This window comes from Oryza glaberrima, chromosome 6 (assembly GCF_000147395.1).
Source record: "Oryza glaberrima chromosome 6, OglaRS2, whole genome shotgun sequence".
Classification (NCBI taxonomy): domain Eukaryota; kingdom Viridiplantae; phylum Streptophyta; class Magnoliopsida; order Poales; family Poaceae; genus Oryza; species Oryza glaberrima.
Window position 1 is genome coordinate 10,215,942 of NC_068331.1, and position 20,244 is coordinate 10,236,185.

At 44.3% G+C, this 20,244-nt stretch overlaps 2 protein-coding genes across 2 annotated transcripts; both read right to left on the bottom strand.

The window, feature by feature from the left end:
- Window positions 1–9,315: 9,315 nt before the first annotated feature.
- LOC127775550 (uncharacterized) lies at window positions 9,316–12,663 on the bottom strand. The gene is made up of 2 exons (XM_052301807.1): window positions 11,498–12,663; window positions 9,316–11,419 (listed from the first exon to the last, which is right to left on the bottom strand). Exons 1-2 carry the CDS (start codon window positions 12,604–12,606, stop codon window positions 9,763–9,765), a joined length of 2,766 nt encoding a protein of 921 aa, XP_052157767.1. The 5' UTR covers window positions 12,607–12,663; the 3' UTR covers window positions 9,316–9,762.
- Window positions 12,664–16,371: 3,708 nt separating this feature from the next.
- Window positions 16,372–19,414, bottom strand: LOC127775986 (uncharacterized). Its single transcript, XM_052302299.1, has 2 exons — window positions 18,275–19,414; window positions 16,372–18,073 (listed from the first exon to the last, which is right to left on the bottom strand). The coding sequence occupies exons 1-2, from the start codon at window positions 19,309–19,311 to the stop codon at window positions 16,585–16,587; spliced, it is 2,526 nt and encodes an 841-aa protein (XP_052158259.1). The 5' UTR covers window positions 19,312–19,414; the 3' UTR covers window positions 16,372–16,584.
- Between the last annotated feature and the right edge of the window lie 830 nt (window positions 19,415–20,244).

Sequence of the window (20,244 nt, forward strand, 5' to 3'; positions counted from 1 at the left end):
ATACTCCGTCATACAACCTAACCTAGTTCTAATTAACTATAATAAATTTCTATGATGCAACCAAATTCATCTCCCCTTCATATAATTAATGGCTAAAAGTTTAACCTAGAGCATCAAATCCATCAAATTAAGATTACTTTCATGTCTCAACTCCATTTTTTTCATCCATCTATCCAACCAAACCATCCGAAAATTCACATTACCACATATATAGTTAAAAAAAATCGTGACACCAATAAGTACATTGCACGCATATAGCACTACAACAAGCAAATCCTAACAACAAATGTAAAAAATCACAAACTTAGGCAAAAAAAAATTAGTTCTAGGGTTACCCTCCGATCTACAAATTCAACCGATTAAAACTAAAAAAAAAGGGAAATGGATGAGTCTACATTTCTCTTCGATTTTCATAAAAAAAATCCCGCGAAAAACGACTTGAATTTGAGCTAGTCCCCGTGGGGTTAAGGGCGTGGCCCACATAGGAGGGGTGCGCTAGCATCACTGGCGCTGTGGTGTGAGAAGCGGCGCCAGTGTGGCTGGCGCCCCCCCCCTTGCCACGTCACCCCTTCCACCTATGCCCTACTGCCACAGTGCCACTACGGCAGCGTCACGATGGCTGGCGCCGCCATGTTGGAGGACGGCGCCAGCCACTCTGGCGCACCAAAAAGGATCATTCCTGGAATAAGTTTTTCTAGGAGTCCATTTGTAAAATAAGTTTATTAAAAGGACCAAAATGTAAAAATTTCAATGAAGAAGACGACATCCTCCAGTGAACATGAGTCATGATCCTCTCTATATCTTCCGCATTCCATCTTCTACATATCATGCCTAACAATGTTTCTTTTGATATCCATTCATTTTGGCCAGCTAATCAACGGGAACACAGACCAATAGTCACACCGCAGGAGCGGCTGGCAATTGAGAATTTTGCATATTGCCACTGTTAAAAGCTGGCGTTGCTCGAATACCATCCCTAAGATGGGATTCGTTCCAATGCCACTGTCAAGATGTGGGTGTTCGCTAGAGTGCCATTTTTCCCGTTTATTACAATTGCAAAACATTTTTCATCAAAATAATTTTTTCTCAGACCATTTTGCCCCTGACCAAATCAACATACCAGTTCGTTTCTCCTCGTCTGGAACACGCGTGAAGCTGAGAGCGAAGAGGACAGATGGCGAGGACGCCGGTGCCGGCGACCGGCAGACGTGCCGCCGCCTCCATGAGCTAGCACACAGCCTCCTTCCCCAAACCCACCGCGCCGCCGCCTTCCCCCACGTCGGCCGCAGCTCCTTCTTCCCCACCTTGGCGGCGCAGCTCCTCCCACCGCACCGCCTCCTCCTTCCCCAAACTCGCCGGCGCTGTCCTCCGCCTCCAACCTAGTCGCTCCAAATCCTGTTCATCGTTGCGGCGCTCGTCCATCCATCCGGGTGGCTTCAGATTGATTTGTCTTATTTTGCTTCGGTTTGGTTTGCTACTAATCTTTCCCTCTCCATGTTAAAAGATAAACAAAGATAAACCAACTTAAAACATGTTCCATTGGCTGTAGATGTAATCAATCATGTAATTCACAATTCAATCTTTATCTAAGAAACAAGCAAATAATATAGATCGAACTTAATTGGGATTGTATGGATTGCTCATGATTTAGATCAGGCGAATTAAAGATTACATGTGTTTATATCATAGACAATGATATAGCGTTTAGGTTAAGAAGGATAACGTATTGGCTATTGCTCCGATACAACCTTATACAAGAATATCATTCTAAGTAAATATACCAAACAAGCATCAATCCCAAATATGATGATCTAGCCAAGATTGAATACAAGCTTGATATATTTAAATACAATAATATATTTATGTAAGGGACGAATATAACATGAGAAGCAGGATTAAAGATATTAAACAAAGCAAAATTGTTATATCAGGTAAGATCGGCTGAAACCCCGATTCTACCCCTATTGGCAATTAAGAAGCAGGTTAGTTTTTATGATTCTAAACACGACTTAGTAGGTCAAACTCAATTGACGTAGCACTAATTATGGAAAGAAGCATAAAATCTGAACAATCAAGCTTTTGACTGATTTTCGGGATGGCGGTTACCTTAGCTAATCTAAACTAGCAAAATGATTTAGCCGATACCAGCAAAACCCTAGAAAAGGCTTGGCTGATGCAAGTAAATCGAGCCATCAAGTTAGATTAACGAAGATATATGATAATCAACAGCTACAAAAGATAGATTAAGACATCTAAAATGACATACTAATCCGCTGATGCAAACTGCTGCGACAAGTCATACCTCTCATCAGAAGATCGAAGCCGATGCCCCAACTCGAAACAAGAACTCATTGTGAAAATCGTAAACTAAAAGATTGGCGATGCGCCAAGAGTGCATTGAACTGCGGTTGTTTTTCTTTCAAGACCCTAGGCATATATTTATACCCGTAGTACAAAACTTGTCCATATTGGATATGACTCAAACTTTACAAAATAAACACGTCAGCCCATTGTGGACTCTAACATAGATTTCTAAAATATAAAAATGAAAACTGACTCTTATCCTAAATAACAGATACAATTGCCTCCTTTGGACTCTATCCTTGTATGGCAATAACTCTGAATTCTTAATCCAAGCTCGACATGAACTCGAAATCATCTGTAGCAGCTGACCGAATCCAACTCTGTATCAGCTGATATAGACTCCACCTGATGCAGTATTTAGTTTTGGAAACCAAATTAACTCCTTCAAATCCGCTTCGGACCCATCCTTATCTCCATGTATCATAACAAATTTTGCTGTTAACATCACCAAGTCTATTCATTTTTTAAAGGAAAATTGTAATTAATCTGGACAGTTTGATTGAATAAAGTGCTAAATTTCCATTAAAAACCATACCAATTACTACTATGTTTTGATTTGAAAATAGCATGTGGGATTGCATTCTGGCCCTTTATATGTTGTACAAATAGTTATAAAAAGAATGTAGATTATGCCATCGTATATTACCTCAGATATATGTATGGTTGAGTTATAAGTTATAAGTGATCAACGTTGGAATAGTAATAGTTAATGCTAACAAATACTTTAAAATGGGGGAGCACAAATAAATTTGAAAAATGATTATTACATCTTATATTACCCTACAGACATGCCTAGTAATATTACATCTATTTTTTTTACATTAGCTATATTACATCCATAATAAAGGGATGAAATATCAAAACACAAACTGACTCGTTTGTTGGTGAGGGATTGTTGCTCAAGTAAATATATTTTCATATAATTCCTACCACCAAGATATTTAACAAAATGTTGGACAATGGATTTGAATAAATTGCTAGCTTTCTTAAAAAAAAAAACCATGTTAACGTTTTGATTGAAAAGAGGCACACGTGACTATGTTCTAGCCCTTAATTTACATGTTATCCAAATATTAAAAAAGTTAAAAACAAACTTAACATAAATCATACCATCATAAATTAGCAAAAACATGTACCACTAAACTTGATCTATCACAAGAATATTTCATTGTTGGGACAATAACCCTAAAAAGAGAGAGTTCCTATCTTTTCTTTTAACTCAGGAGAAATACGATGGGGTTTAGTTCACTTTTACTTTAGTTAAGCCATTTAGTACGTGCAGTTGAACAAACGTTTCCTATGCCACTACGTGACACTCATACTGTCATGGTTACGGATAAGATATACCTCCAATTCCACTCCTTATGGAAAATACGGATATGGTATACCTTCATGTATACGGTATGTTTCCATATGCGATAAGGGAATGTAGATATTATGAAAAATATCCTCACGAGCAAGTGGTTGTCAGATTTCTACTCGGAGAGGATTGAGTTTATTCTATATCGTGCAGGGTTCATTGTCTCCGAGTTCTACTTGGAGACTAAGGCTACGTTCCTTTGTGTGATATAGGGTGAGAAAGCACCTTGTTTTCCGCGCGCACGCTTCCCAAACTATTAAACGGTGCGTCTTTTTTGTAAAAATTTTCTATAGGAAAGTTGCTTTAAAAAGTCATATTAATCCATTTTTAAAATTTAAAATAGTTAATACTCAATTAATCATGCGCTAATGGCTCACCTCGTTTTGCGTATCTTCCCAAAATCTCTCCAATCTCCTTCTCCTCAAACACACCCTAAGGCAACTCATGGTATAAAAGGCATACCCCCTGAGGGGTTCAGATCATCGAATCTTAGCGCCAACACACCCACGATAGTTTACGAAGCCAGAGGATGCGAAGCCTACTCGCCAGGAGATCTCGTCGAATCATCTCGACAAGGATCTCGTCGGTAACGCCTGATTTATTTGTTCTATGTGTACTATGTGGTTTTACATATCAATCTCATATAAACTGGATTAGGGCTATTACCTTACAAGGGGCCTGAACCAGTATAATCTTTGTCTCCTTGTTTGTTTTGATGTCGTATCATGTAGATCCTCATACCAACGTACCCCAATATCCTATTTATCCGGTGTACGAGTATCCCCTGTTAATACATACAAATGCTTCTAAGTTGTCAAATGATGAAAATGATTTTGTTATTGTATTAATGATGTATTATGCTTATTTTTGTTATACTTATGTAGTTTCATATATAAAAAGGGACTTAGCTTTGAAGACAATGATAATAAATAATCGTGATTGATCAATGTAGATGTAATTGGAACAAAGTGATTTTCTTTTAATATGAGAGACATTCCATATATCAAAATCTATAATCTATTTCGCAAAATATTTTTTTCAATGTTTCTTGATTATAATGTAATGTATCATACTTATAACGAATAAGATAAGATAAGGTAGGATTTCTTTTAGCATTCTTTTTACGATCAATAAATGACGTGCCCACGTATCTGCGCAGGCTTTCTTTCTAGTTAAAATGATTAAAAAATGACACTTCTTCCATTCTAAAATAAGCCAATATATAATTGGATGGGTTATATTGCATCCAATCTTTTGGTAAGGAGTATCCGACTTACTCAGTTAACCACTTAACCCCTGTCTCCGTGGAGAAAATTGTGATTTTGCTATCGCAAAAGGATGGTTTCACTGGAATACTCTCCCTTCAAAGTGATTCATTAAAATGCTATTCTAAACTAAGGGGTATTCGCTAAAATGTTATTTTGGGTCTCTTTTGTCACTAAAATACTAACCGCCGTCACAGCCACTGTGCTTGTCGTCGGCGTTCTTCGCGCCACCCTTGTTGTCTTCGTGCGGCTTAGGCGCCACCTTCGCGTCGCTGGCATTAGTGCCTCTCTCTTGGCGGCGCGCGGCGAGGCATGCGGCGAGGTGGGTTCTTGTGGTGGCGCTTTGACCCGCCGCTGCCGCCGGTGCTGTTGTAGAAGTCGGAGGTGGAGTCGAAGGAGATGCCAAGGGAGGAGAAGAGCATCGATGACCTCGTCTCCGCCCCCTCGCCGCCCTCCCCGTCGCTGCTGCTGAACAGCGGGAACTCGTCGTCGGTGACGGTGGAGGACGAGCGCCAGCGCTGCAGGCGGTGGTGGGAGCCGTGGAGATCCCCTGCACCCTCGCCATGCCCGCCCGCCAGCCACCCTCGCGCTCTCGACGGCGTCCTCGAGAGAGAGGAAGATGAGAAATAGAGAGTGGAGAGAGTATGACAGTTGGGCCCGCATCAGGGGTATTTTGGTCCGGGAAAAAGTTAAAGTTGAGGAAAAAATCCGAAAGAGCGGAAATAGCATTTTGGTGAACAACTCCCAATTTAGAATAGCATTTTAGTAAATCAGTTTGAAGGATAGCATTCCAGTGAAACCACTCTTTTGCGATAGCAAAATCGCAATTTTCTCGTATCGGTGACAGAAGCAGAGACATTTGCACCTCGGTTCCTGCGATTCAGATACTGGACACGAGCATGATGCGGCGACTCCGAGGCGGAATCATTCCCGTTCTCTTCCTACACCTCCGATGCTGCGGTTTGGATTCTCTGAGATGCTAGCGCTAGCGCCCGGATGTCCAGGCCGCACGCCGCAGCGTGCTCTCTGGGTCTGAAGGGCGGAGCGGAGCGCCTTCCGACTCCGAGGGCGTGCCCGGCAGGTGTTCGACGAAATGTCGCACTTCCGCCCGTGAGCGTTCGGCGACATTCCTCTGGCCTCTGGGAGGCTACACTGGAGTCTACTATGGGAGCCATGGTCGTCGGATCACGGCGATGTGCCCATGCCTCGCGTCTGTGCCTGGTGCACACGCTCGGATTTCCAGGTATGTTTCTGGTTAGTGCTTTGCTGTTGCCTTGTGTAGTTGTGTTGCCCATCGTGATGCTGATATACTCCCTCTGTTTTAAAATGTTTGACACCGTTGACTTTTTAGCACATGTTTGACCGTTCATTTTACTCAAAAATATTGTGAAATATGTAAAACTATATGTGTACATGAAAGTATATTTAACAATGAATCAAATGATATGAAAAGAATAAATAATTACTTAAATTTTTTGAATAAGACGAATGGTTAAACACGTATTAAAAAGTCAACGGTGTCAAACATTTTGAAACGGAGGGAGTATGTTAGTGCTTTGCTATGTGTCTTTTGGTCAGCCATTGCAATTTAGTTTCGAAATTTCGGACACCACCGGCAAATCATTATCTCGACCGAAATTTTCCGATTTTCTCAATTTTTTGTAGATGTGGTCAAAGTTTATACAAATTCAGTCAAAAATTGTTAAAACTTCAAATAATTTCGGTCCAAAAAGTGCCGAAAATCACGAAATTTCGTCAATTTCGGTAGGCCGAAATTGAAAGTGCAATCACTGCTTGTGGTATTGTGCCAGCAAGCAGAAAGTCTTGTTAGTACACTTGCAGTTCTAGTAGAACAAGGGCATGAGTGCTAGGCTGCTAGCTAGATTCATATATAAACCTTTTTTTAGAGACCAGCTAGATCCATAAACCTTTTTTAGAGACCGGCTAGATCCATAAACTTGAGAAAAATGTACCTTAAACTCCATCAGAATCTCAAAATCCAAGGTGGCATGCTAATGCAAATGTACCACCGGGGTCCCAAAATCCAAAGTGACATGCTAATTGCTAAGGCAGACCCTGATGTGGCATTTTCATAATTTCCTTTTCCTTTTTCCTTCTCTTGTTTTCCACATTTTCAATTTTCTTTTTCTGATTTCTTCCTCCTTGCGCCTGGTCCAGGCTGCTATGCAGATGTGAAACTTGAGGCGGTACCAATTGCCTCCTTTTTCTTTTTTCTCATTTCCTTTTTTTTTATAACTTTGGGCTGGGTGCGAGGAGGAAGCAAGAGAAGGGCCTTGACTGGAGGAAATGATAAAAAGACAAAGGAAAAAGGAAAAGTTGTAAAGAAAAGGAAAAGGAAACTAGTGACGAAGCAATTGTCCGCGTTGGCATGCCACTTCAGATTTTAGGTTTCTGGTGGTATATTTAATGAGTTTAGGGATCTAAAAATGCATTTGTTACAGATCAAGACAACTCACATGCACAATTTTAAGGTCCACTAGTATATTTTACTGTTAGAAATTGAAGTTATCAGCAAGTCATAAAGCCGGGCTCATTGATAAAGTAGCCAAGTCAAAGCAGTATTATGTCATTGAGAAATTTAAGTTATCAGCAAGTCATTCTAATTTTTTATAGAGAATGGAAGTGAAACTTCTGTCATTATATGAATCAGGTCATCTCAAGCATCCCTGGAAAATCTTATTTACAAATTGTTCTTTTTTCCAAGTGTTGACAAAAACTAGGGAATGTCATATTATTTCTTATTATGTCCAAATAAAAGGATAAATTAGACAAAAGAATAAGTAAAGTGTTAATTACAGGAGATGGAAAAGATGTTTCTCCCCCAATTCCTGACTTCTTAGTGTGAATTCAAAGACTAAAAACACAACCTTCAACATGTGGTAATTCCGTAGGATCGAATCACAAGAACTAAGCCAACCAGGGGGGGGGGGGGGGTGAATGGTTGGTATACCCAAAAACCGAAAACTTTTAGCGGAAATAAAAGTTACCCTCGAAATCGACGGAGATCGGTCTGACCGAAGTTGCCTTGCCGGTCTGACCGCTTGGAAGCCGTCGGTCTGACCGGTATAGATCAACCGGTCTGACCGCCGAAGCTGCTCGCCACGCCTATCACCGCTGCCGCCGCCGCCGGTCTGACCGTCGTGCTCCCGCCGGTCTTACCGCCGCTTGCCGCCGGTCTGACCGCCGGTTAGACCGCCGAAACCCAGTAAACACAAATCGAAGAACTCTTAAAGTAGATGACGACTTTATTGATTCTCTCTGTGTTTACAAAGTGCACCAACAGCACTCCTTATAAAAATTTCGACTAAACTCGAAACCCTAACTCAAAACTCAACTCAATTGCTCTCAAAAGCGATACCGGGAAGCCTCACACTCCCCCTCTATTTATACATGAGGGGAAGCCTCACACTCCCCCTCTATTTATACATGAGGTAGGCAGCCTAAAGCCACGAACCAAACTCATACTAGGAGTCCTAAACACCTTAGGAAACCCTCTAGTACAAGAAAGAAACTTTACATAACCAATCGTACCAAATTTGGACTCCTTCCAAATTCGACTCCGCATCCCATACGCACACAATAACCAAACTCATACTAGGAGTCCTAAACACAGAGTCCTAAACACCTTAGGAAACCCTCTAGTACAGAGTCCTAAACACCTTAGTAAACACCTTAGGAAATCCTCTAGTACAGAGTCCTAAACACCTTAGGAAACCCTCTAGTACAAGAAAGAAACTTTACATAACCAATCGTACCAAATTTGGACTCCTTCCAAATTCGACTCCGCATCCCATACGCACACAATACCTCCATCGTATGCCATATGGAATCTCCATCAACCACGTGCATCAACACTATGTACCCCAAAAGCTAGCCATTGAGGTGAGGGGCTCCCCCACTTATATCTTAGGTCCTTTGCCCTTCCACAACCAATGTGGGACTATTCAACAATCTCCCCCTTCACACATTGGTGTCCCTCAGCCCTTCACCGCCCCTTCACCGTATCCGGGCCCCCACCGGCCCACGGTCCATCAGGTATACGGGCTCCGCAGGCACCCACGGTCCATCAGGCCTTCACACGTGTCCATCGGGCCAGAGATGTTAACCTAGCCTGGCTCTAATACCAATTGTAGGATCGTAAAGGGCCTTTCCCACCCCAAAAGCTAGCCATTGAGGTGAGGGGCTCCCCCACTTATATCTTAGGTCCTTTGCCCTTCCACAACCAATGTGGGACTATTCAACAAATTCTCCAGCTATAAGATAACCAGAATGCTAGCAATTGCCAGAAAGTTCAAAAATGGGCCTCATAGCTCAAATTACACCATGTCATTGCTGTTTAACATTTTGACTATATGTCTATCAAATATTTTGAACAATAGCAAGCTGTGCTGAAAGCAGCCAATATCTTTTCCCCATGAATATACAAAAACCAACAATAATTCATATAGGTTGATGTTTGTATAATACCTCCTGGAAAATACACACGAACAAACAACTTAAGCGTCCTAATTCATACACAATGGCTTCAGTTGAATTAAATTGAAAATCTAGTAGAGGAACTGTGGCATGGTTCAGTAGCTAGGAAGGAGGTGTGGGTGTATGTATGCCTTCAACACCCATCTTCAGGTCCTTTTCTACTCATACTTGATGGCTTTCTATTTCAAAATGAGAAAGATAGTAACCTAGTTCCCTGTAGGTAGTCTCTTTCTCCTAGAACAAATTGATAAAGGATGACGCCATGTTGATGCTTCTCTATGAGTTGGTGGATGCCTGGCAGGTCGATGCAGATATTTGTTTTTGATCTTCCTTATGGAAAAATGATAGCGCTGTACAGGCTGCCATGTACACCAGCACAGGGATAACCAAAGCAATGATATTTCTAGATGTCTCCCACTCCATGGTGCTGCCTGCAGCGTAAGCACACAGGAGACCGAGCATATCCAGCAAAATGGCCGTATGCATTGGCCAGACCGGTATTTCTAGGTTGTTCAGCATCCTTGGAAGCAGCAAGGCGATGACGACAATAGAAGCCATGAAGGAAATTGAATTGCTATAGAAGAATGCATAGTACCGGCGCTTGTTGATGTCGTGGAGGATGTAGTGGCCAGCAAGGTGCCCATTGCTATTTTCCTGCCACAAGCCACCTGGTGGTTTTAGGCCAGCTTGATATGTAACACTTGCAGCCAGGACCCCTAGCAGCATCAAGTACTCCCGCATGTCCTTCTCGGTTGATCCAGATTTATCTTCTTCACTGTTGGCTTCTTGTAGAGAGGCTCCGTTTCCTGTGCCATGGGCTCCTGGTTCAGAAGTGACAGAATTTATTCTGCTGCCTCCTTGTTCAGAGGACCCCTCTCCTTTGTCAGTGTTTCTCAGTGCAGCATCTGTAATATCTGTGATCTGAGTTGCTTGTGAAGTGGATCCCATCCCTTTTATCAGGGGTGCTGGCTGTGAGGCTTCAGTGTCTGTGCTACCACCTTCTTGCGCAGAGGAGTTCGTCTTGTCGCCTCCTGTTTTAGAGGTCCTCTTGTTCCAAAACATGGCTACCTGCAAGGCTACCAAGGCAAACACTGCACCAACCAATGTCAATACATAGATGGAGGTGCGCAGACGCCGAGAGCTTCCAGCAGCATAGGCACCCATGAGGCCGAACATTCCAGCCACCATGCACACATAAAGTGCATAGCACTTTATGCCTGGCCTGTATAGGTTTGGGTTCACAAGGAGCATAATGAGAGCTATAGATGCCATGAAGCTCGTCGCGTTGCAGTAGAAGAATGCCTCGTACTGCGGTGGATAGTTATCGAGCAGGATTGGATAGCCTGCTCGGTGGTGGTGCCCAAGATTATCATCCTCTGACCAGAAGCCACCTGGGGGTGTCAGCCCAGCTTGATAAGTGAGCGTGGCAACCAAGATTGCGAGGAGCAGCAAAACTTCACGCTTCTTGTCCTCCTCATCAGGATCATGATGTTCATTGTCCATGTTGTCTAGTGTGAAGAAGATTATGTGAATCACCACATAGACGAGGACACCACCTGCCAGAGCAACAACATAGATGGATGTGCTCACGTCCCTGCAACTCCCTGCAGCATATGCAGTTATGAGGGCGAACAGATCCAGCAGCATAGCTGCCTCTAGAGTGTGGTTCTTCAGTACATGGTTACTTTGGACCATTATTATGGCCACTAAGGATGTCACAAAAGCCACTGAATTGCTGTAGAAGAAAACCTTGTACCGTGCTGGGTGTGTTGTGAGGAGTATTGGGTCGCCGCCCTTATGCCCATCCTGGTCATCTGGCCAGAGACCACCCGGTGGATCTAGCCCTGCTTGGTATGTGATGCTTGCAGCAAGAGTAGCAAGTAGCATGACAAGGGATCGAGCCTTTTCCATTGCAACATTGCGTTTTGTGTTCCTAGTGATTGGAAACATGTACAGTGTGAAATTGCAGTATCAGAAGGAGAAGGAAATGGGGGGATATTTACTTTCATACCTGCTACCATCAAGGTCTTGTTCATTATGGATCAGTGACTTTACAGATGATATACTTCGTTCAGTATGCCCATCATTCCTGATCCTCTTTTTCAAGAATTGTGTAACAGCCACCTGGAGGAAGATGTATGCAAGAATTGCAGCAATCAAACAGATGACGTATACAGTGTCATCGGGCTCCCTGCAGCTCCCAGCAGCATAGGCTCCAACGAGGCCGAAGAGAACCACAACAATAGACCCATACAGTTCACCAAACTGCAATGACATTTGCTCCGTGTTGACCCTCTTGTCCAGAAGCAACATGATGATGAGCAGGGATGCAACAAACGCTGTGGTGTTGCAGACGAAGAACGCTTTATAGCGTCTGGAGTTGATGTCCTGCAGAACTGGGTTGCTCACCCGGTGGCCGTCCTGGGTGCTGCCCCAGAAGCCACCTGGTGGGTTCAGCCCGGCCACGTAGGTGATGGTAACTGCAAATGTTGCTAGCAGCATCAAGACCTCATGCAGTTCTTCGCGCTTGTGTTCATCAGGATACCAGGTTTGCTTCTCAGTATCCTTTGGTTCACCCGAATCCTTGTTTTGCTTCCCATGATTTTTGTCTTTGTTGTGCAACTTGGACACTGCATAGGTAAACAAAGAAGGCACAATATAGGCAAATACCATAGACATGATCACCGAGGAGTAGATGGTAGTGAATTCATCTCTGCAGCTTCCGGCAGCATAGGCCCCCATTAGACCAAGCAAGTCAAACAGCATGACTACTCGCAGGGCAGCTGCGCAGCCTGAGTTCCCCTTATCCAGGACGAGGAGGAGGAGGCAGACCACGAGTGACGCGGCGAAAGCAGTGGCGTTGCAGTAGTAGAACATGATGTATTGTTCTTTGTGGTTGCCTGGTAGGATTGGGTCGCCCGCGAGATGGTCTTCTTGTGTGTCCTGCCAGAACCCCCCTGGCAGGTTGAGCCCCGTGGCATATGTTACCGTTGCGACCAGAGTGGCCAGCAGCAGAAGGTGGTTCTTCAGCTGGTACTCTGAACTTGAAGATGGGTTGGATTTCTTCTCTTTGCTCGATCCGTTTCGGTTGTGGGTGTCTATTTTGTTGGTGGAAGACATATCTTGTTGTGGTTGAAGTAACAGGAAGATGGCCCCTGAGGAGATGATAGTCTGTCCTAGCTGAGCTACTCAGGTTATATATAGCTACTCATCTTCACATAGCAGCACTATGTCTTGATTGGCAAAATTATTCCCTGCGAATCATGGCATATTTGCATGATCAAGTCACCTATCCAAAAATGTGCCTGTACTGTAGCATATATATTTGCATGACTCCATCAAGTAACCCTATCTAAAGCTTATTCCATTGTCCTTTTGCAGCTTGTGCAACATAACAGACATGAAGCATCAATGGTGTGTTTTGTTCTGTACACATGGTGTAGCATTCAAGCTTCCGAAATCCATATTAGCCCAACACTTCCAAAGAGTGGACTCATGTACGTATAATTTTCACTTACACTTCCATTGTTGCTTCTTATAAAAGGGTTAACCTGGAGTTTGGTATGGTTGAATTACGTGGGTTTATATGTAGGACCTAACCTATCTAAATTCTCTATTTGACATGTATAACACCTAAAAGTAACAAGAATTGCTGACTGGTTCTGATGGTGGGTTAATCCCACGTGAAGAGTTCAGATATGTTTTGGTAGTGTAAAGACTTGAAGTAACCAGTGTTCACATGTCAGGTTTTGATTGACCACAACACAATTTACTCATATTTCAGCAAATATTTTTCCTCCGTATACTTGAAGTTGTAATGCTTGTCCATTCTAGCATTTTTTTTCCGGAACCTAAAGGCACAGAAGTCATAGGATTAGATTCGCCTAGCATCACAGAGGCTTCACAATCTGATGGGAAATAGTCCATACTCAAAATATTGGAGGGTGCATGGTTGATGCTTGATAGAGACCAGTACGTCATCATGCAAATCACAGGAGCAGATATTTCTTTTTTCAAAGGAAGACGGCAAGAGAATTGCTGGTTATATTAGAAGGAAAGAGTGGAGTCTTACAGCAGAGTTACAGATGATAAAGAAAAAAAATACAACAAACAGCTAGAATAATACAAGTTCTCCGTCCGAAATGTCCTCCAGAATAGTTGACGTTGTGGAGAGCACGTTAGGAGGTCGTCCTTTGAAAATTTTCTCATTTCGCATGCACCAAATATGCCACCAAGTCGTGATGAGGGCGCCAATACATTTCCTTGCCTGACCTTTTGACAAGGATAAGTTAATATTAAGAACCCAATCTTCTAGGCTTCTTTGTGTAGATATAGCAGGGAAACCAGAGACTTCTTGCACAGGAGCAGATATGCATAAGTATGCTTGGATAATGCCTAAGTGCGAGCCTCCTCCCATACTTAGGCATACCTATGCCTGTCAATACTAAGAACAATTAATGCCTATGATAGTGTGAGACTCAGATACCAAACCCGGTCCGGTTTATAAGGCTAGTGAAACAAGCAGTTGCAGAAAACTCTGGCAAACATTAGGGTGATGTCCAAATATGTACAAGTTGAATACTGAAGTAGTATATAAATTTCTATTCACTATGTAAACGCAACTCCGTATAGCAGAGAGAAGCACCTCGCAATGTCCTCATTGTTCACACTAACAAAAGTGTACTAGAGGACAATAGAATCTATGGAAGTTGCATATTTAATTGTTGATGAAGTTCAGGTCAACTTACTTCAGATTGGTCAGATGCCTATCTACAATACGTCTAAGGATTAACAACGACAAGTTGCGCTACTATAGGTCACATTAGGTTGTAAACTAAGTAATTTTATGATCCTTAAGGAAATATATACCGAGAAGTACCATAGTTTTTTTAGTGTTATATTGTGCTACTTCCTAATACTTTTAATATTGGGGAAAAAAAGAGCCTACCTCTTGATACCTCAATACTAAGCGAACACAAAGAGGTGACAAAATTTACAGTAAAAAATAGGATTTGACTTGATACATTCTGAAGAACCATAAATAATCTCTCACAAGTCACAGTAGGCCGAATACAAGTCACTGTTCACGGTGGGTCTTAGAGGACATGCCTTTTTATCTTTTACATCTCTTACCCACCATGAAATATGTATTGAGCCGGAAGATACTGAGGTTCTCCCTCCATCAACTCCTTTGAACTTTACCTTTCAAGGTTGGATCGCTTGATGCCCTGATCAGCCAGCAGCAAATAATATTTCTGTCAATGTCTTCCAAAGCTGTATGATTGAGCTATGAGCCCCCAAAGTATTTTCTGCCATCAAAGGTGGTCCCAAATACGTGCATGGCTCGTTTTCGTTACGCGGAGAATTTTGCTTGGGCGGCACTACCAGACTCGCTAGCTTTTGTGAGAGTTACGAATTTAGGCTGACCTTGATTTTTGTTGCTTGCAGGATCTTGCTTGGTTACATGTAATCAGCACCAGCCATGGCATCTCGAGAGGCTGACCTTCACTCAGATGAATTTAGAAGGTGACAAAATGACTTACTCAGGCATTTTTCATGTTACTGTTCGGTTCTATGGTGTTCCTGAAAGTCTCAGGCTCTGTTCTCTGGTGGACAAGCTTATTCAATACACAGCTACTTTCTCTGATTCTCTTAGATACAAGCAAGACAAGAACATTATTGGTCTGGTTGTTTTTGGTGTTACTAAGAAGCCTCCAGATACTATTCTCATTGCCAACTCAACATACAAGATCAACAAGATTTGCGCATTCCGTAGGCTGCTTTTCCACAGTTGTGTTCTCTTGTCAAGAACAAGCCTCTTGAGTTAGCAAAATGAAATGGAAATCTATTTTAAATGGAAGACAGTCTCCTTCAAGGTTCCAACAGCAGCAAGTTGAGATTGTGACCATGATAAGTATCAGAGTGACTCTCTGCGTATTCCAATGATTTATTTCAAATGTGTGGCTGCTACCACATGTACATTGAGTTCATTAGCTGATCATCACAGTGCTCCTGCTTCCTTGGTTACTCTGGCTACACTGCCTAAACAGCTGCTAATGGGCCAGTAATGTGGTGAGCCCCTCTGCTGATTCCTTACAAAGTTCTGAACAGCAAACACCACATGCATGTATCCTCTAAGCAGATTTGCAGACGCCGCTTCTGACGATGCTATGCATCTGTGATGCAAGTCGCAGCCTGTACAGAGCAGCAGATCGGGAATACGCAAAAGAATTGCGCATCTTTGTATTGAGAGAAGTAAAGGTTGTCATTTACAGCTGAATGGGAAAAAAAAAAACAGAAACAAGGAGGGGAGGAAGGGAGGGGACTGGTTGCAGTAGTTCTATTCTCGCGACAAATGGGGCGATCTAGGGATACAGAGCAGCAGATCATCGGTGTGTTGAGTGTTTTTATTTCTGCTGCCTTTTTCCACAGTAATTCAGATTGCTTCACCTATTTCAGAGAGTATGTTTTGAGGGAGGGAGACAAAATGGAAGAGCAGAGCACATTATTTTCGTTTCAGTTTCTCCAGTTTACAGCTCAAATGCAATATCTGCAGTGACGGATAAAAAGCCAAAAAAAAGTTTACTTTTTTTAAAAAAAAATTATGAAAAAAAAGCTTTACTAATCTTGCTGTTACGAGATATAGCCCAGAATAAAATTTAATTCATTGCTAACCATAAGCTGATTGTGATGAACTCATCCAACAAGCCTGTCCTCAGGATGCTCCATATATATCACCATCATTATCCTTTGTAGTAACCCACCCAACACGCCATGAACCAGCGCGGTGATACTCAATCCCTGCAAGCTCAAGCCGGGTATTGCCCCTTTTTTACTGCAGCTAGATATGATGTTGGAAAGATTATACAGATCACGACCCTCAAAACCACTTTTCATGCCCTTAGGTGACTGGATTTATTCAGGATAATCCACTTACAACAGGAGAGACTTGGGTAAAAATGGGGAAAAAAACTGAGGAGAGAAGAAGCCTAGAAAATAAGAAAGATATGGAGAAGAATTACAGTACATAATGTTCTTGCCCGCTTGATATTTCAGTTGGATTAGCTTGTAATTGCCAGGCTTAAAACACATCTACCATCACTGCATCACATTCTGGGATGGATAATACATTCGCCTGCCATTCCCCGGTTCTTGGGACTCGGCATCCAGCTGATCAGGAGCTATCTGTGGATTATTACCACCTGTCTTGTGACCCTGGCCGAAGGTTGACAACACCCCATGGACTGCGATGTAGCCCAGCACGACGACGGCCATGGCGATGACGTATCCAGATGTCTCCCATTCCCTGCTGGACCCTGCCCCATAGGCCACCAGGAGGCCAATCATGTCGAGAACAATTGTCGTGTTCATCGCCTTCAGCAGCCACTCGCTGACGTGCCGCGACGCCGACTCCGGCAGCAGCAGGACGATGACGACGACGGACGCCATGAAGGAAGTGGAGTTGCTGTAGAAGAAGGCGCGGTACCGCCGCCTCCGGTTGTCGCGGAGGACCGGGTTACCGGCCGCATGGCCTGCGACGTCGTCGTCGCTCTGCCACACGCCGCCCGGCGGGTGCAGGCCGGCCTGGTAGGTGACGCTCGCTGCCAGGATCCCTAGTAGCATCAGGTACTTGCGCTTGGTGTGATTTTCAATTCCACTGTTGTCACCTCTCTGGTTTTGGTCACCCTGGGAGTTCTGTCTGGTGGTAGTGTTGCCATGGTTCTGGCGCACCACGAATACCACAAGAAGTATGGCCACAAAAATAAGCACCAACGCGAAGACAAAGATGGATGTTCGCATATGCTGTGAGCTCCCAGCGGCGTAGGCACCCATGAGACCAAACATGCCAGCTACCATGCAAACGGAGAGCGCGTAGCTTTGAATGGCTGGCCTGTACAAATTTGGGTTCACTAGGAGTATGATGAGAGCGATAGATGACATAAAGCTGGTGGTGTTGCAGTAGAAAAAGGCTTTAAAACGGTAAGGGTTGTTGCTGAAGAGGACTGGCTCGCCTGCACGGTGACCATCATTATCATCTTGCCAAAAGCTGCTTGGTGGGGTTAGCCCGGCTTGGTAGGTGATGGTTGCGGACAAGATGGCGAAAAGGAGCAACCTCTTGCGCCTCTTCTCCAGCAACACATCTTCGTCGTGTCCTCTCTGGTCTAGTGTGAAGAACACAACATGGATCACGACATACACCAGCACGGCACCGGCTATGGCCATAACATAAATAGAGGTACTCGCATCCCGACAGCTTCCCGCTGCATACGCACCCATGAGCCCAAACAAATCTAGAATCATGGCTGCCTCTAGCGCGTGGCGCTTGAGCAGAGACCTGCTTTGCACTAGGATGATGGCAAGTAAGGATGACACGAAAGCGGTCGAGTTGCAGTAGAAGAATGCCTTGTACCTTCTAGGGTTAGTTGTTAGGAGAATCGGGTTACCGGCCTTGTGGTCGCCATTGTCATCCTGCCAATACCCACCCGGCGGGTCTAGCGCAGCTTGGAAAGTGACGGTCGCTGCTAGAGTGGCGAGCAGTAGAACGAGAGAGCGAGCCTTCTCCATAGCTCGGTTATGTTCCGCCTCCCTAATAATTGCAGCAAGAGTAGAAAAACAATTGATTATTCTCTTTCAACAAATAGTTAGAGAGTGAAACAAATGAGATTATTCTCAAAAACTATCAAACTCTCTTTGCCTCTCTAATCAAATTTGCTGCACAATGAGAGAGGGGACATGTAAATTCTTTTGTTTGTAAAAGAAAAAAAACAAATAGGAGTGCTTTACAAACCTGTCAATAGTGGCCTGATCTACTTCTTGGTCTTGCTTGGGACAATATCGTCGTTTTGACATCGAAGAGTAGATCCGTGCGAGCTTCGTGTTGCCAAGCGCCTGCTTGACGCACGGCACGACGGTGAGGTGGAAGGCAATGTACACGAGCACGGCGCCGACGAGCGCCAGCACGTACACGGTGGTGTGCTCCGCCCTCGAGCTGCCGGCGGCGTACGCTCCGACGAGCCCGACCAGCGCGACGACGATGCACCCGTACAGCTCCCAGGACCGCACCGTGCCGTCGCGCAGCTTCCGGTCGAGGAGCAGCACGATGATGAGCAGCGACGCCACGAACGCGGTGGTGTTGCAGAGGAGGAACGCCGTCAGCCGCGCCGGGTGCCGCTCCCCCATGACCGCCTCGCCGGCGCGGTGGCCGCCGCCGCCGGCGACGCCGTCCGCCCAGAACCCTCCCGGCGTGCTCAGCCCGGCCACGTACGTGAGGCTCGTGGCGAACGTGGCGAGCAGCAGGAGCACCTTGCGCGACCGCTCCTTGGTGACGACGTGCTCGTCCTCGTCGTCGCCGCCGCCGAGCGAGGCGAGCACCATCTGCACGACGAGGTAGACGAACACGGCGGCGACGAGCACGGCGGTGTACCTGGTGGTGGTGGCGTCCCGGCACGTGCCGGCGGCGTAGGCGCCCATGAGGCTGAGCAGGTCGAGCACCATGACCACCCGGAGCGGCATGACGGTGACCCACATGTTCCGCTTCTCGTGGAGCACGGCGAAGAGGAGGATGAGGACGATGACGAGCAGCGACGACGCGAACGCGGTGGCGTTGCAGTAGAAGAAGACGAGGTACCGGCCGTAGTAGAGGTCCCGGATGATGGGGTCGCCGGCGGTGTGCCCGTCGGCGGTGACCTGCCACGCGCCGCCCGGCGGGCTGAACCCGGCGCCGTACGCCACCGTGGCCACCAGCGAGGCCAGCAGCAGGAGGTACTTCCGCAGCGTGTACTCCCAATATGGCTGCTGCTCGGTAGCGTCGTCCCCTTGCGCCATTGCCAAAACCTCTCAGTGAGCTCCAGCTGCAAGCTAAGATCGATCGGTATATATGGTTAATTTCTAGTTTCATCAGCTTGCAGTTGAGAATAGTTTATCACTTCCTCGCCAGACTTGACTCAGTCACACTCAGTTCAGTCGTCGTCGAGCAGCTTAATGTAAGAGCAAGATACTCTTGATCTAGCTGGTTGGCATACATCTTGGTCGATCTTCCATTCAAAATCATAAAAATATTGATGTTGTTAATCCAGCCACAAGGTCAAATACTTTCTCAAATATTTGTGCTACAAGGGCATGCACGTGACGAAGTGAGCTGATTAGGTTCCTTGTGGTGAATATGCATAACTATTGTTTCAGTGGTGGATAAAACAAGTGCATGCACATTCATCACTTGGATCCGATTTTCATATCATATGAAGTAGTTATATGCAGGGGAGCACGTATTTCTCCCACGTTTCTCGATAAAAGGAATATATATGTAGAACTGTTTTAGTGTTTTGAGCCCTTGAGGGCATACGGCCTTATTTCTTACCTATAGAATCTAAATAGTACTCCCTCCGTATTTTAATGTATGACGCCGTTGACTTTTTAACCAATGTTTAACCACTCATCTTATTCAAAATTTTTATGCAAATATAAAAATACTTATGTCATGCTTAAAGAACATTTGATGATAAATCAAGTCACAATAAAATAAATTATAATTACATAAATTTTTTGAATAAGATGAAAGGTCAAACGTTTGTTAAAAAGTCAACGGCGTCATACATTAAAGGGAAAATTTGAACCATGCCACACAAATTTTGCAAAATTAAAATAGCCTTCACCTGTTGTAACGTATGGGTATATTTTTCTTGTGTGTGTGTGTATAGGAATTGGATAATATGAACCTAGGTGTATCTTCTCCTCAATCCCCCATGTGTGTATATTTTC

Excerpts from the sequence above, each read along its gene's own strand:
- LOC127775550 (XM_052301807.1), bottom strand. The coding sequence starts at position 12,606 with ATGTCTTCCACCAACAAAATAGACACCCACAACCGAAACGGATCGAGC. Across the intron at positions 11,420-11,497 it reads CAAGACCTTGATGGTAGCAG|GAACACAAAACGCAATGTTG; the intron begins GTATGAAAGTAA and ends TCCAATCACTAG.
- LOC127775986 (XM_052302299.1), bottom strand. The coding sequence starts at position 19,311 with ATGGCGCAAGGGGACGACGCTACCGAGCAGCAGCCATATTGGGAGTAC. Across the intron at positions 18,074-18,274 it reads GATCAGGCCACTATTGACAG|GGAGGCGGAACATAACCGAG; the intron begins GTTTGTAAAGCA and ends TGCAATTATTAG.